Below are 15,993 nucleotides of genomic sequence, written 5' to 3'. Positions count from 1 at the left end.
ACCCCCACTTGGGTTCACGGACGAGTTTCAAAGAGGGGAAGTATGTAAGTTGCAAAAGACTTTATACGGGCTGAAACAGTCTCCGAGAGCATGGTTTGGGAGGTTCACAGAGGTGATGAAAAAGTATGGGTACAAGCAGAGCAATTCTGACCACACGCTGTTTATCAAGTAACGAGAAGGAAAAATCACATGTTTGATCATATAAGTGGATGACATGATTATTACCGGGGATGATGAAGAAGAGATGGCCGAGCTAAGAAAAAACTTGTTTAGTGAATTTGAGATGAAGGATTTAGGACTGCTGAAGTATTTTTTGGGAATAGAGGTGTTAAGATCGAAGAAGGGAATTTTCATAAATCAGAGGAAGTACGTGCTTGATTTGTTGGATGAAGTTGGGATGGTGGATTGTAAACCAGCAGATACCCCAATGATTCAAAACCACGGACTGCAGATGAGGAAAGAGGCGAAGCAGGCTGACAGAGGAAAATACCAACGATTGGTTGGGAAATTGATTTATCTATCACATACAAGGCCAGATATTGCCTATGTTGTGGGGGTTGTAAGTCAGTTCATGCATGCACCCCAAGAAGAACACTGGGAGACAGTTTTGCGGATTGTTATGTATTTGAAGGGAACCGCCGAACACGGGCTTCTGTTTGAGAAACATGGGCACTTACAGATACATGGATTTATTGATGCCGATTGGGCTGGAAACCCAAATGATAGAAAGTCAACCGCATGGTACTTCACTTTTGTAGGAGGTAATCTAGTAACATGGAGGAGTAAGAAACAGAAAGTAGTGGCACTATCTAGTGCAGAGGCGGAGTTCCGTGGAATTAAAAGTGGGTTGACCGAGTTACTATGGTTGTGAAAGCTTATGAAGGAGTTGGAGTTGTTTTCATCCCAAGCGTGCAGATTGTATTGCGATAATAAGGCAGCTATCAGTATTTCAGAGAATCCGGTTCAACATGATCGAACCAAACATATGGAAGTGGATAGACACTTCATAAAGGATAACATTGAAGCAAAGATTGTTGAGATGCCGTATGTCAAGTCCGAAGATCAGCTAGCAGACATCCTGACGAAGGCCGTGAACTCGAAATCCTTTCGAGAGGTATTATGCAAGTTGAGTATCGGAAACCCCGTTACTTAATTTGAGGGGGAGTGTTGGAAGAAGATCACGAAATATCTCGCCATATCCAGAGGAAGATACGCGAGATAATATTATACCAATCATAGGAGATTTGATTATGTAATTAATGGTAATTAGGTTTTCCTTGTATAGTTTTCTACTAAGCCTATATAATAGTGCCTAATGTACAAAGTCATATATCAATGAATAAGAATTCCCCTTTACCGACCCTAATTACTTCTTAACAGTTACAATTCATTTGATTAGATGAAACTAATAATATTATGAACATACATCGTCTGACAATATATGATTTCTAATTGCTGGTTTGTATCTGTATTGAAGGTCCTTTGTATTTACATAATTTCTGCGGGGTAATTACATCTTTCATATAAAATGTTCTACATTTGTTTTAATTTAGTTACAAAAGTATTAAGTTTACATATTACATACAAAAAGTTTACTAAGTGTTTGAAGTTAATACATTCCGTCAATTTCCCACTAACACCGTTCTTTTAATTATATCATACATACAAAAAATTTCACCAGTGTTTCATATTTATAAAAAAGTTTTATATTAAAACATTCCAAGAATTATATCAAATAGTTACTTTTATCACTCACAAAATGAAAAATAGAAAGGAAAAAATTTACCACTCTATAGAAAATATTTTATAAATTAGTTAGATTGGGTTTTGGTATTAATTATAGTTAAAACGTTTGGGTCACTTTTATTGTTTTTGGGCTCTTATTTAATTTACACTTGGGCCATTCTTTTAATCCATTTAGACTGTTTATTTGAGATTTTAATTTAATTCATCTTTGGTCTGCAGTCTACTATCTTTTGGGTGCATGATTTTTTTTGGGCCTGTTTTTATTTAATCTATTTATAAGAGAAAAAAAAGAGGAATAAATATTTTAAATTTTTAATTATTATGTTCATTTAATAAAAATTATTGTATAGTAAATATTTAATTATATCTTTAAATCATATTTTGTAGTGTTTGCACTAACTAATTTTATTTTATTTTTTGGTTTCTATATATGAATATTTATGTTTTGTCGATCACATTTGTTGAGCTTATTATTTATTCCAATTATCTCATTTTTACTCTGATCTTTACAAATTCATAGCACCGGTATTAATACTAGTACTAGTTTAAGGTCATCCGCATCCATGTCTCTTATCCGTCTCTTAACCGTCTCATCTTTTCACTATTCATGGGCCCCACTGTATTTTTCAGCTCATCTCTTAACTAAGAGACAATACCTGCATCCCTCCATCTCTTAACCATCTCATCCCTTAACTATTCATTCAATTTAATTTTTTATTTTTAATTCCAATAAATTCAATAATAAAAACACACTTCATTAAATAAAATAAAATTACAATTTAAATACCTAAAAAAATAAAAAAGACATAATTTAAAAAACTAGAAAATATAAATTGCACACTTAAACTCAAATAAAAAAAATGGAGGCAAAGAAGCATAAGAAGGAGTTCTCTAGTAACGGTTGTCAAATTTTGCCCAAATGTGCTCCATTAGATCCTCCTGGAGTTGGGCGTGAGCGGTAGAATCACGTGTCCTTACCCGAATAGACAACCACTCTTGCAAAGACGGATGTACTCCCGTTCGAGGCAGACTAATTGCGGTTGAGCTTCCCGGAGTTTCAGGGTCGAACCAATTTCCCGCCTTAGGTCCTTCGTCGGCGACAATCATGTTGTGCAAGATTATGCACGTATACATGATGTCGACAATATTCTCCATAAACCACTGTCGAGTCGGGGCTTTGATAATGTTCAATCGAGCTTGGAGAACCCCGAACGGTCTCTCCTCATCCTTGCGAGCAGCCTCTTGCTTCTGCGCAAAAAGAGACTGTTTTTCGTTCGCAGGCCTGTTGAACGTCTTCAGGAAGGTTGGCCATTTCGGATAGATGCCGTCGGCAAGATAGTACCCATTTTATACTGGCGATTGTTAGCGATAAAGTTGATGGCCGGCGCCCACTCGCGTCATCTCGTCTCGTCGGGACGAGACGGATCCCGCATCGCTGTCTCAATGCCGTCTCATCTCGTCGAGACGAGATCGAGACAGCATCGCTGCGTGATGCGGATGCCCTAAAATGCCATGTCATAAAACTATTTCTTGCAATTTATTTTTCCCGAGGAGATTGGCGCCTTCACTTTTGAAACGTTACCTGTTTATTGCCTTTTTCAATATTGAAGCCCTAATATTTGCTATTTTTTGTTTCCCTTCAATCAGATCAAATACAGATAGATGTTTGGAAAATTGAGAAATTGAGCAAGACAACTGAAGAAGATGATGCTCAGAACACCGCCGCCGAGGAAGAGGAGAGCAGAATCTCCGCTGCAGGAAGACAATAACAACAATAACAATACGACTCTGAGCCCCAGTTCCAGTCGGCAGCTGCTGGTTTACGAGGACTTGCCGGTGGCGGAATATTCGCACGACCACTCCATTCCAACAAGCTCCGAGCAGATGCTCTGCACCTATCAATGCCGACAGATGGTATGCTATTTGTGACCCTTTCATTTCCTTAACTCACCTCCTTTTTTTCTTTTCCGAGTATTTCGATCATATTGGTTTCTTCCGATTAGGCTTTTGTTTCGCTGTGGTTCTGGAAATGAATAATTCATGTGTCGTGATCGCATTTAGTGTGTTCTCCTGCATAACAGTGGCCTATGTTGCACAATCCATCAATTCATCCTAATATTAATGTATTCGTAATCTGGAAATTTGCTATCAGTTTCTAAACGTTCTCAATCTCGTGAATAACAGTGTTTAAAGTTGGCTAAATTACTTGAGTGCCGTTCTCATTGTTTGTTCCGATCTGATTGATGTCTTTAGCAATCATATATTTACACATTCTCATTCACTTTATTTGTTCGATTGAGTATCTGTTCTAAAAATTTGTTAGCAATTATTTGGCTGACTGAACTTGGTCTTGCAGGTGAAATCAGAATTTTTCGATGCTCTAAGCAGTGCAGAAAAACAAGCACATGATTATCAATCTAAATTTGAAGCACTCAATGAGGGTTTTGAAAAATCTGGTAAGATTGTAGTTTGTGCTTATGGTGAAATGTAGACTTTAAAGCATTTCTAAGATTTCCTGGATTTTAGATCAGTTTCTTCATGCTCCCCTTCTTGGTATGAGCTATGATTCCAATTAAAAAAATGCCTGTATAATCATCTACCATCCGACAGTTACCTTCAGTCACGATATATTTTGTACCTTACTTTGGTATTACTTCTAAAAATGGGACGCACTGCTCTTTGTTTCTGAGGAAGCAGAATTTCCTCTTTATTGTTGAGGAATTGCTTAAGGATTGGAATAATATACCTTTCATTTTATTTTATCCTTATCTTGCAGATGATTCCATTGCTAACTCTATAGTTTATGTATGATATCTACGTGCCATGATCCCAACTTCAAAATAAAAACTACACTATTGAGAATGTCTACCATAAATCTTTCCATAAGACTCCTCTTTTAACAATGCCTTCAGCATTCCCAAGGGGTTTTCATCCTAAAAATCCCAACAAATTGTGTTTTATAGCAAGATGGGTTTTATTACAACGGAGGTGTATATCTGCCTATATGGGTAGCCCAATTTATTTATATACATAAATAAATCATAAGTATATATGTTGAAAAAGTTTAGTTATGACCAGTGGGTTCAATAGAGTTTTTGGGGTATTAATAGTAGAGGAAAATTGAGGGTAGTGAAAATTGGGCTAGTTGCAGATGTGGCACACAAGTGGAGGGGGTTTAGGATATTCTACAGTGGATGCTCTTAATGTTGTATCTGTACAAGCGCTGGTTGTTTTTTATTTTTATTTTCTTGGTTAAGAGCTTGAATGATATGTCACACTAGATAGTGGTCCTTGAGATTCTTGTTAGGATTAGCAACTGTTACTTGAAGAACTTTTAATTGTTCTTCTCTCAGTGAGCCTAGAGAAGCTCCAGTCTTTACCTTTCTTAAATATTCCACGATGGAGTTGTGTATCACCTCACTTTGCTCTCTTTCTTGCAAGATTTTTTTCCTTCACAACCTCACATGCAGCATTTATAGTAATATTTCTGGAATGACTACCTTATATTGTCTTTCAATCTCGCATTCTTCGATTTTGATGGCTGACATGCATTTTCAAGTAGATAAATTGTGACTGTTAATCACTAATTTGATATTCCGTACATTTGTCTATTATCGGCTTATTCGCATGTCTCTTGAGATGTGTATCATTTTCTTTGTACTTTCTCGCACAATGTCTAGAAGACCATATAATGATGTGAATTGTATCACCAAAAAAAACTTTGCTTCTTACAGAATCAGAGAGAAAGAAATTACGAGATAAATTTTTCAACACCGAGCAGGAACTAGCTGCTACTAGAGGACGTGAACATATATTACAGGAGCAACTAAGGAAGGAGGTCGATTTTTCTCAAGAACAACTCAAAAAGCAACTACAGGCCTTTAATGAGCTTGAGGTATATAAGTAGTGGAGCATGAACCATTTAAGGTTCTGAATATTTATCCTACACAATCAGTTTCTTATTGATGTATTGTCATACTGGTTTTGCAAATGAATTTTAAGTCCACCACATTGAAATATAAACTGTATGTTTTCCAGGGAAGGGAGTCAGTCTACTTATTCGTGCATTGAGACCTGAATTTGAGTTAACGTTGTCTAAGAGATTGACCATTATCTATTTTTAAGTGGAGTCTCCCACTTCATAGTTCCCAGACCTTAGATACTGAAAAACCATTTCTTTATTTTTTTAAAGTGCCTTTTCAGGGAAACTTCTCTTTCCCACTATCAACTTTGAAATGACCCCATTTTGCTAACTTTATCTTTTTTTACAGAAACTCTTTGCGAGTGCTAATATCTACTACTCCTTTTATCGGTTTTGTAAACTTTTTGCCTCTCAATTTCCTCTAACTACTGCTCAGTGGATGTTCCCAGGGATTTTAATTTGTGTCAAGCTGAAGACTATAATGAGTGCTATCTTTATTGTAATTTTATATCATTCTCTTTTCAACCCCTCGCCCCCCATCACTAAAAAGAAAAGCAAAGAAAAAGGTAAAAAGAACAAAAAGATGAAAGAATGATCTTTGTTAATGCGAGTTTTTAAGGAGCAGCAATTTTTGTTAATTCTTTGTCAAAGTCTTGGTGTTTTTAGCTTTACTAGATCGTAGTTTTGCTTAGATGTATTTTCATTATGATTTACTGCTCAAATAAAATGGGATTGTCCTATGGTAACTTTAGTCCTGGTTTAAGAGGCCGAGAACTGAAACCTGAGGAACTTAATGTTGTTGGTAGTTCCATTCAACCCATCTTGCTAATCTACACTCTACAGACAATTTTGATGAATTTAAATATGCACCATTACTGCCATTTTATTTCTTAGGAACACTGTGTTAGTACATAGTACACTGGCTAGTTTTAATATGTATAAGATCTGTTCTGAATTCTCATTCATTTTTCCATATTAGGTTACTTTCCCTTTGCTCTTTAGAACAAATTTTGTACATGTCTGCCTGTTGACACATGGTGACCACAGAGGGTTGATTTTTGTTACTATTCATTTAGCACTTTTAAAAACCGACATTTTGTTTCTCTGGTCGTGTTTTTTTCATCATTATTTCATGTTTGGTTTTGTAGATAAAGTTTCAGAATGAGACGCGTCTGCGCAAAAATGCTGAGACATCAGCTGCTAAAGCTGAAGAAAGAGCACAAATATTAGAGGAGAAGCTAAATACTCTATCAGAAAGCATAGATAGGGAAAAGGGCCGTCTTCAAAATGAGCTTGCTCAAATGAGAAGTGACACAAAGCTGTCTGTTTCTAGAATAAGTGCTGATGTCAGTAATCTAGTTTTGTTATTTGTTAAAAGGTTATCATGGATTCATGGTGATTTTATTATTTAATACTTCACCATCTTTTTGTGCAGCTTGAAAGAATGGAATGCAGAGCCAAAAATGCAGAGAAAGAGTCGGAATTACTGAAAGTACAGTTAGAAGGACTGAAAGAGCAACTAGATAAGGTAACTATTTTATTGTTTCACTTATATGTAGTTTATGCACTTCTCAGTATTATTTTAGTTTCATGAGGTTGTATAATCTATAGTTTCTTTACTTAAGATTACATCCTGTAGTTTGAGGAAGTGGGGTTTTTTCTGCATTTCTTGAGAACAGGGCTAAGTTTAAAAGCACCGTGTTTCCTTATTTAGTAAAATTGCTAAAATTTAAGCAAAGTTTCTGATTTTTTTCTCTGGGATGTTGATGTTCTGAAAGCATGTCAAAATGCAGACTGCATATTAGACATAGCATGAAGGTCTAGTTGTCTACATTAGTGATATTTCTTAGTTCAGTATTGCACCAGACCGATTGGTACAAACTTAAGGTAAAACTGAAGCATTTCTCGCTTCTATTTAATACTCCCTCCGTCCGCCATTAGGAGTCTCATTCCTTGGCGGCACGGGTTTTAAGAAATGTTTAAGAAAAGTGGGTGGAAAAAGGTTAGTGGAATAGAGGTCCCACTTATATATATTAGTTTTAAATGAAATGTGAGTAGAATGAGTTAGGTGAAGGTGGGACCATATTACCATATATGGAAAAAGTGAACCGGGACTCCTATTCGCGGATGGAGGGAGTATAACTTCTTTGCTTACTAGATCTATAGATGTTCATGCAGCATCTTTCTCTGATGTCATACCTCATGCTAAAATGCAAATATCCTCTCAATGAATTGTACTCCATATTTATCATCATATAGCCTATTTTTAGTTCCATCGCTTCATAAATTCATATCCGTTGTAATTATCTGACAATTTTAGAATGACTGCCAGTCCATGCAGGAGAAATTTGAGTTGCAGAAAAAATTGTCCTCGGAATCTTTAGAAGCTCCTTCGAAAGACAATAGTTTGTTGGTGAAACATTTGCAAGAAGAACTGAGGAACTATGTAAGTATTCTATTCCTCACTATCAGGTATTAGTGCATTTAACTATTCTAAATGTAGAAACCGCCATGCTATTTGGTTTAAGGAACTGAAATACGAGAGAAGAAAATTAGATCTGATCAGGGCGAGAAACACAACCTTTTGTGTGCAAACTATAATATTGGTGTTTGTTTTACAGCCCTAAGAGACCTGCAGCATTAACTTATAATGAACCTGTGACACTAATCCAGATTGATGAAGTGATATAGTTTATTAGATTGCTTCCTACTAACATGTTTGGCTTACATGTGCTGTAGTCTTAAACTAGGAAAATATATTGATGACATCGTGGGTAGCATTGGGTGGCTTGTTTTCATTCTCTCATGGTTATTCTCTAAGCATCTGTCAATATTTTTCAGTATTAGAAAATTAGCATAAAACTTGTGTGGTATAAGGAACAACTTTACCCCAAGTGATTGTTCCCCTGCATTCTACAAGATTGTTCTTCTGCATTCAATGTTTAGTGAACTGAGATATCCATTTTAATCTTTCTTTTTGAAGTATATTATGTCCATAATGGACCTATCTCATTATATCTATAGGAGTCTGAAGTTCGTGAAGCTAGAAAGATAAAAGCTTCTCAGGAAGACATAGAATTATTGAAAGAAAAGTTGCATGAAGAAAAGAGCCGCAAGGAGAGGGCAGAGTTGGAACTACTAAAGTTATCCGACCTCAAGTCAAACATGAAGAATCTGGAGGATGAGGTGTCCACATGGAAATCAGTGATTAAGGAACTTCCTGGTGTGTCATCTGTAGATGATATACCTTCTGAATTTGCAGCTTTACAGAAGTATGTATCTTAGTCATGTTGTGCTTCTCTATCTATTATCTAGAGTTGCAGTATTATACAATTGCTCGATTGATCTTGTCATGCGAGGTACTCATGCTTATTATACTTTTGAAATGCTGCATATTGCTAAGATAGAAATCATGCATAAAACTGTTTCAGAGGAAAACCGGATTTGCTTCATATTGCACTTTTCTGCAGGGAGTGACATAACTTTTCCTGCTTATGGTGTTTACGAGCTCACAAATACTGTGTCAGACTTAGGCTTCAGATTCTATTCCTCTCTTTACGAAGATCTCTGACCACTTTTATTCATCTCACATAGGAAGGTGGTCGATAGCATGAGGAATGAAAGTGAGACCCGGGAAAAAGTCATAGAATTTCAGGTGGCTCTTGATAAGGCTATTCTTGACAAACAAAATGCAGAAACTGAGGCTGCCATGGTGAAAGAGAAGGCAGAGTCATGTAAAGCAGAAATCAAAAGGCTGGAACTGATGGTTTGTTCTTTTAATCGTATACAAATAAAAGTCCATGTCTTTTTCTCCAGTATAACTATAATGATTTAGAAGTTGAAAATGATTGCGGTGTGATTATCTTCAACTCTTTTAGTACTCCCTCTGTCCTGCCTCAAGTGTGGCGCTCCTTTTGGGCATGGGACTTTAGAAATTATTGTTTAGTGGTTAAATAAAGAGAGAATAAAATATGAGAGAGAAAAAAAGGAGAGAAAATAAAGTAAGAGAGATAAAAAAAAGTGTTGGATTTTTGCAAAAAAAAAAGGAAATGCATCACTTTAGTTGGGACGATCCAAAAAGTAATACGAATCACAGTGTACTTAATTCCTCTTGGAAAACTTATTACTTGTAGATGAAAAAATTTGTAAGAAATCTCGATGAAAAGTCGTCAGTTTATCAACTTACAAGTCCATCCGATAACTAAAAAGCGAACTTGTTTAGACAAACTATCACTGAAATTGACAGTCATCAGAAGTAACATGTTATCAAGGCGAACTAATTTGTATATGCTTGATGGTGCTTGTTTGATCTTCCTTGCTCTGAATGCTCCTTCTGTCTCTCATAGTCATTTTAATGTTTTAACTTTATTATTTAGCTAGGTTTGATTACAGAGGAAAGAGACCGCTTGAAAGATGTTATTAAGGAATTAAAAGAGCATAAGGATCTTGAAGGTGGATCTGGATTGGTCAGTGGAACTATATTCCAGGTAAGAGATACCGAGATTCATATGCTTGCAGTTCTTTTAAGACCTTTCTGCATTCTTATTCAACTTTCATGTGGACAGGAGCTTGAAATATCTCTGGTCAAGAAGGAAAACTATGTCAGGCAACTAGAAAATAGCTTATCAGAAATAAAGGAGAGTAATAGTCGACAGCATAATGAGATAATGTTGCTCAATGAAAGGTTAACTAATGAAGGAAGACGAGTAAAGATGCTAGAGCGTGAAGGTGATCGCCTACGTTCAGAGATATCTTTATTGGAGTCTAAGGTTTGTGTTCAAGGCAAATGTACTTTGCGTGCTGGGTGATATTCTGGTTTGTCTTTGCGAGCTGTTAGCAATTTTTTGTGCTTACAAAATTCATGATTATTACAATAGTTTCAAATGATTTTTACATGTGCCACGAGGGTATAATTTACAAGGTGAAAAATCGATCTTTTTTGGGGTAATTGCAATATTAAATTTAAAGATGATGCCTTGTTGGACTCTAACCTGAGACCTTTGTACCTTAGACATTAACCATTGTACCGCTAGGCCACATACTCACAAAAACACATCTGCTGAACCTAGATATTCATAGATCATTACACTAACATTGTGAAATATTAACCTAATGTTCTCTTACTACACAATCTAATTGGAAAGCTCAGGAATTTTGTTGGCATGGTGAAGCCCTCTAATTAACCTGAAATTTTACGTGTTCATTTTATACTGATCAGTTATAGAGATCTCCTTGTCATTGATATTAACTCAATAGTTACATAACTATAACATTTCCTATGTTTTGCCAGTTAATCATGCTTAGTGGATATTCGAGTGTCACACAATTGATGAATATAGAAAGTATGTTCCCTAAATATATTCTGTGTTGAAGTTATAGCTTTCGCCCCACTGGTTTGCTGATATTTATACTGATATATCTGGTAAAGCCTCTGCTCACTTTTGTAGGATCTTATTCCATTAAAAATAGATACATAATGTGCGCAAGTAGTATGATCTGTTCTTCTGAGTAGATGCTAAGAAGCAATATGCCATCTATTTAGATACAGACAGCTTGCAAAGTGTGCAATTTCCCCCTGTAGTGAGTGTCATCTTGTACTTTGTTTGCAGTTGGGACATGGCGATTTTTCTTCTGCCAATACAAAGGTCCTCCGGATGGTTAACACCCTGGCTGTTGAGAACGAGGCAAAACTAACAATAGAGGCTCTGCAAAATGAGCTGCAAAAGACAAAAGAAAAGTTACTGGCTGTAGAAGAGCTTAAAAATCAGTCATGTGAGCAACGACACCAGTTAAATATGAATATATGATATATTATTCCTTTCCTGGATAACAATTACCTCATAAGGCCACAAACCCGCAGACACACATGATAGACAGTTAGACACGCGCACACAATGAAAGCAAAACACACACATTTTACACACAACACATGCACACGCCACACAATGAGACACGCATACACACTACACACCCTTATATTGTATTTGTTGCATTTGATGGTAAGACATATTTGCTGACTCTTAAATTGATTTGAGGAAATTAATCCTCATCACTTTACTTTAAGAGTGTCTTGAGTTATTATTATTATGATACTTTAATTTGTTCATGGTAAATAGCTGATGCTGGCACACATGTTGACTCGTACGTTGCTGGGAAGATTAAGCAGTTGAAAGAGCAGATTGCAACACTTGAAAAACGCGAGGAGAGGTGAGTGAGCAATTACTAGGTTTTTATATTATTTGCCTTGTTATAGCTTGTAATAATGTAGGTGGTGAATAAACAGGTACAAGACAGTCTTTGCAGAAAGAATCTCTGTTTTCAGAAGGGCATGTTGTGAACTTTTTGGTTACAAGGTATTCCAATCCAAATCTATTTTGTAAGTTATGGTTTATTATGCTTGAATTGAACAAACTTTCTGTCAAACAACTATCCAGATTCCTCACTAGAATATACTCCACAAATCAATTTTCATGCATTTTACTAAAACAAGAAGGATAAAATAGGAAGAGTGGTCAAATATTTCACATTTCCAACTACATTTAATGTTTTCTAGTATGCTTGAAAGATTTTGGTTGCACATCTTAACTATGATGGAGCTAATGCGATGGAGGGAGTACAAACTAAATATGATAGTTATAAACTAATAGTGTGTTTAATTGTTTCAAGATTTGACCGATTGTGTTAATTACCTTTATTTTAGCATTTCAAAGAACACATTTCTATGATTGGCCTTTTCATCTCCCCTCTCCTCTCTATTAAGAGATGACTCCATATGTAATTATAGGTTATAACAAATTATACTAGGTTCAAACCAACCACAACTGGAAATTGGAAATAAAAGCAAATGATAATAATTACTCTCGTGGAGAAAGGAATGAGCTGAGAGTAATAAATATAATGTTTGTACCGTATGCCCGTGTTTTAATAGTTAGAATGTCTTTGAAATGCTGCATTTTTAAAAAAACAATATTGGTTGCATATAGTTGTATAATAACTTTGATCAGTGTTTTACATATTTCTGCCCATTTAAAGAACTAGCTAGAAGGTGAAATTTGTGAAAAACACAAGCAAAAAGAGTACCTTAATGTTTTCTTATTCTTACTTTTTAGAGGATCAATCGTGGTTTTCCATTTCCCCTCTGCGGTGACTCGAACCCCTTACCCAATAGTTGAAGGGGAAGTATCTTACCAATTGAGCAGTGCTTTGTCCTCGACTACCTTAGTTAATATTCATGGTTTAGTTTTAGAAAAGTTGGATGTTTGATTCAGTTATTATTTTTCTTATTATAGCCAAACAGTTAAGACTAATATTTCTGTATACTTCCGTTTAACTTTCGTGAGCATGTTCTCGTTTTAGCGTTCTTACGTGTATATTCTTTTGTGAAGTCTTGCAAACTATTAGCAGTCTTATTTCATTATGTGTTGTGCCCATTATACTAACATTAGTTAAAAAATATAGGCTATTTAACTAAGATATTAAATAAATGTATGGAATAATTTGAATTGATATTCAAATTCTTTTCGCTTTTTTGAATTATCATTTTGGAAATCCATATATAGATGGGTAAAACATCTAGGAAGACTGAAACATAGTAGCAGGTTACAATGATGCCATAAGTTATTATGTTATTTGACTTTGGAATTGGACTTGGACTCGGAGTTTCATGCCACTCACAAATTCCAGTGATGCCATAAGTTATTCTCTGGTTTTAAGCTTGCTATCACTTTTTATTCATGGGAAAGATTTTGGATTGACTAACTGGCATTGTATGGCTTTAATTTCTTGCACTTGTTCATTTCTAGTATTAATTTTCTGAAATTCCATATCTTGTTATCTTTTCAATGCGATTCAGATTGTGATGGATGATCACCAACGGCCAGATGGAATTCCAGTCACACGATTTACTCTGCATTCGATCTATGCACTGAGTGATGATGAGAAGCTTCAATTCGAATATGAATCAGGGAACACAAATATTGTGGTAAGCTGTGCACTATTATTTCTTTTTGTGTGGTTGAGGACTTGAGGTGAAGTGGTAGTAGTTTGCTTATACTTACATTTATGCATTTTTACTGAATTCACTCGACCCTCTCTTAGAAGGATGCTTCTCAAGAAATCACATGGTTGTTTATTAAAATGCATACATAATTTAAGTTAATGAACCAGGAGAGAGTGTAGGTTCTTAAGTCAATGAATATTGGAGCCTAGCAATTCTACCTTAGAAAGTTTTAAATATATTCTCAGTACGGGTAGACTTTTTAGACTATAGAATAGTAAATGTGATACATGTTGAATATTGGAGGGAAGTAACAAATAGAAAAATCGTCATATATTTCAGAAAAAAGGTAGTGTTATCATAGCTTGCATGTGAGGATTTATTTTAAGCACTTTTAGGAAGGATTTACTTATATTTGATAAGTTGTTCTTGTAAAGGTGTGTCAAATAGTATAATAAACAAAAGCCCCTTCAATCATGTCATGGTAAAAAGCAGGGAAAGTATAGTAGAATTTCAAAAATATGCTTGCAAAGAGTTCTTTTTTGGCGCCAACTTTCCTGAAGAAGATATAATTTGACCTTTTGATTTGGATTTATATAGAACACTTATTATGTCCAAATAACTGGATAGATAAGATTAAAGTAACTACATACTACTATACCATTCAACTTTAATTAAATTGTGTTTTTATCATTTTCTTCTTTTGTAATTTGTTTATCTCAGGTGAATGCGTATACTTCACAACCTGAGATATCTCGACAGGTTTGATCTGAATATCCTTTGGACCTTTTTGTGTATTTCGAAATCCTAAAGACATAGTCTCTGATTCATCAATCCATGCTGACTTTTTTTAGTCAGTTTAATTTATAATTTCATAAATAACCTGGTGGAAGTTGCGACCCACATTGATAACTATCCAAAATAATTTTTCAGTCATTCCAAACTGAAGCATGGTTGAGTAATTAGCAAATTTTATGCTTATTCTAAGCAAATGTTGTGTGGCCATTTTTTTTTGTTACATCTATTGTTATAGGATTTCATTCACCAGACATTTGACATTTTCTGCTTTTTTTCATCTTTCATAATTTCGTGACAACACTAGTCTTGGGACTGAAGTAGATAAGCACCAAACATTTTGAAGGCCTTATTCTCCTAAAATGACCTGCAAAGTAGATAAATAAATCACTAAGTGCTTAGGGATCTATTTATTTCATTTTTATTTCTGTACTAGTATTTTTTATTTTGTTTATGTCTTTAGTGAACATTTTTTCTTAAATGATGTGTTTTGTAGGTTGATATATTTATCCGGAAGATGAATTCGATTCCTGCCTTCACGGCTAATCTGACCGTGGAATCTTTCAATAAGCGTACTCTATCATGAAATGTGGCAGCACAGCAGTATTGATTTTCACTTCTCTTTGTTTGTGATTACTCTTTTAATGTAAGATTTTGGTTTGTGTTGGGATGATTTAACTTGCACTCTCTTCTACGGAATGGGGAGTCATTTGTCAGATAATTTCATTTCTTATGACATTTATCATCTCCTGATTCTTTTCAAATATTCTTATACTAGAAAGGAGGAACTCAAACTGAACCTCTCATTCCAATCAATCATGTCTTGTAGTTTAAAACGCATTGTATGTTTAAAAGTAAGATAAACTCCTTTATTTCATATTAGGTTAGACTAGGTATGAATAGGCTGATTCAAATTTTCTAGTGACGCAATTGTGATAGGGGTAGATTGAAGGTGGTATTGGTGAAAAAAGCAGAGGTCTTCCACCAACCTAAACCTTGCATCAAGTGGGATCTCTATATTTACAGCTTAAGTTTCAAAACTTGAGATAATTCTCGTGTCATGGAGTTCGGACATGTTTGGATGAGTAACTAATGGTGTAGCTTTCGGTGGCCTAATTTTTAGATCTAATGGCGTAGCTTTCAGCGACCTAATGGCGTAGCTTTCGGGCATGGATGCAAGCCACAACTTCTGGTAGAGGAATGAGGTATGAATTTTGGTCGAGTTTGAGGTCAAACTCAATAAAGCATGAGGCAGTGGAAACATAAAGCCATTAGAGAAGGTCCTATGTTTGCTCTTATTGCATTTTGGAATAGCATTGGATTCCTCAAAACTCCTCCACTGTGACTATGGGGGTAATGTCTTTCACTTTCACCACAGTGCAAAATGTCATAGGCCATGGAATTAATTTGAAATTGAGGCTGTTATTTGGTTTACAATTGTGGAATCGTCAGCTTATCTTACTTAGGTGACTAGAATTAAAAACATCGTACATGTGCGGTTTGACATCTTGGAATGGATCTTATCTTGATGAGA

General features: G+C 35.4%; 1 protein-coding gene across 3 annotated transcripts; it reads left to right on the top strand.

The window, feature by feature from the left end:
* Positions 1 to 3,310: 3,310 nt before the first annotated feature.
* Positions 3,311 to 15,993, top strand: MAD1 (mitotic checkpoint family protein). Of its 3 annotated transcripts, XR_016128984.1 has the most exons (19): positions 3,311 to 3,660; positions 4,103 to 4,202; positions 5,481 to 5,641; positions 6,817 to 7,014; positions 7,104 to 7,196; positions 8,001 to 8,114; positions 8,693 to 8,940; positions 9,263 to 9,434; positions 10,045 to 10,155; positions 10,234 to 10,437; positions 11,278 to 11,440; positions 11,785 to 11,875; positions 11,952 to 12,021; positions 13,521 to 13,649; positions 14,388 to 14,426; positions 14,956 to 15,105; positions 15,238 to 15,313; positions 15,399 to 15,484; positions 15,583 to 15,993. XR_016128984.1 is itself a non-coding variant. In XM_048094696.2 (16 exons), exons 1-16 carry the CDS (start codon positions 3,451 to 3,453, stop codon positions 15,043 to 15,045), a joined length of 2,193 nt encoding a protein of 730 aa, XP_047950653.2. In that variant the 5' UTR covers positions 3,311 to 3,450; the 3' UTR covers positions 15,046 to 15,204. The 3 variants fall into 3 exon arrangements, 1 of the variants encoding a protein (XP_047950653.2); XR_007171841.2 differs by having other exon boundaries at positions 15,399 to 15,993; XM_048094696.2 differs by lacking the exons at positions 15,238 to 15,313; positions 15,399 to 15,484; positions 15,583 to 15,993 and having other exon boundaries at positions 14,956 to 15,204.

This window comes from Salvia hispanica, chromosome 4, assembly GCF_029641045.1.
Source record: "Salvia hispanica isolate PSC_SH4W2 chromosome 4, Shi_PSC_v1, whole genome shotgun sequence".
NCBI classification, from domain to species: Eukaryota; Viridiplantae; Streptophyta; class Magnoliopsida; order Lamiales; family Lamiaceae; genus Salvia; species Salvia hispanica.
This window is presented reverse-complemented; position numbering and strand designations above follow the sequence as displayed.

Coding starts and splice junctions, on each gene's coding strand:
- MAD1 (XM_048094696.2), top strand. CDS start 3,451: ATGATGCTCAGAACACCGCCGCCGAGGAAGAGGAGAGCAGAATCTCCG. Junction 3,661..4,102: donor CCTATCAATGCCGACAGATG/GTATGCTATTTG, acceptor TTGGTCTTGCAG/GTGAAATCAGAATTTTTCGA. Junction 7,015..7,103: donor TTTCTAGAATAAGTGCTGAT/GTCAGTAATCTA, acceptor CTTTTTGTGCAG/CTTGAAAGAATGGAATGCAG.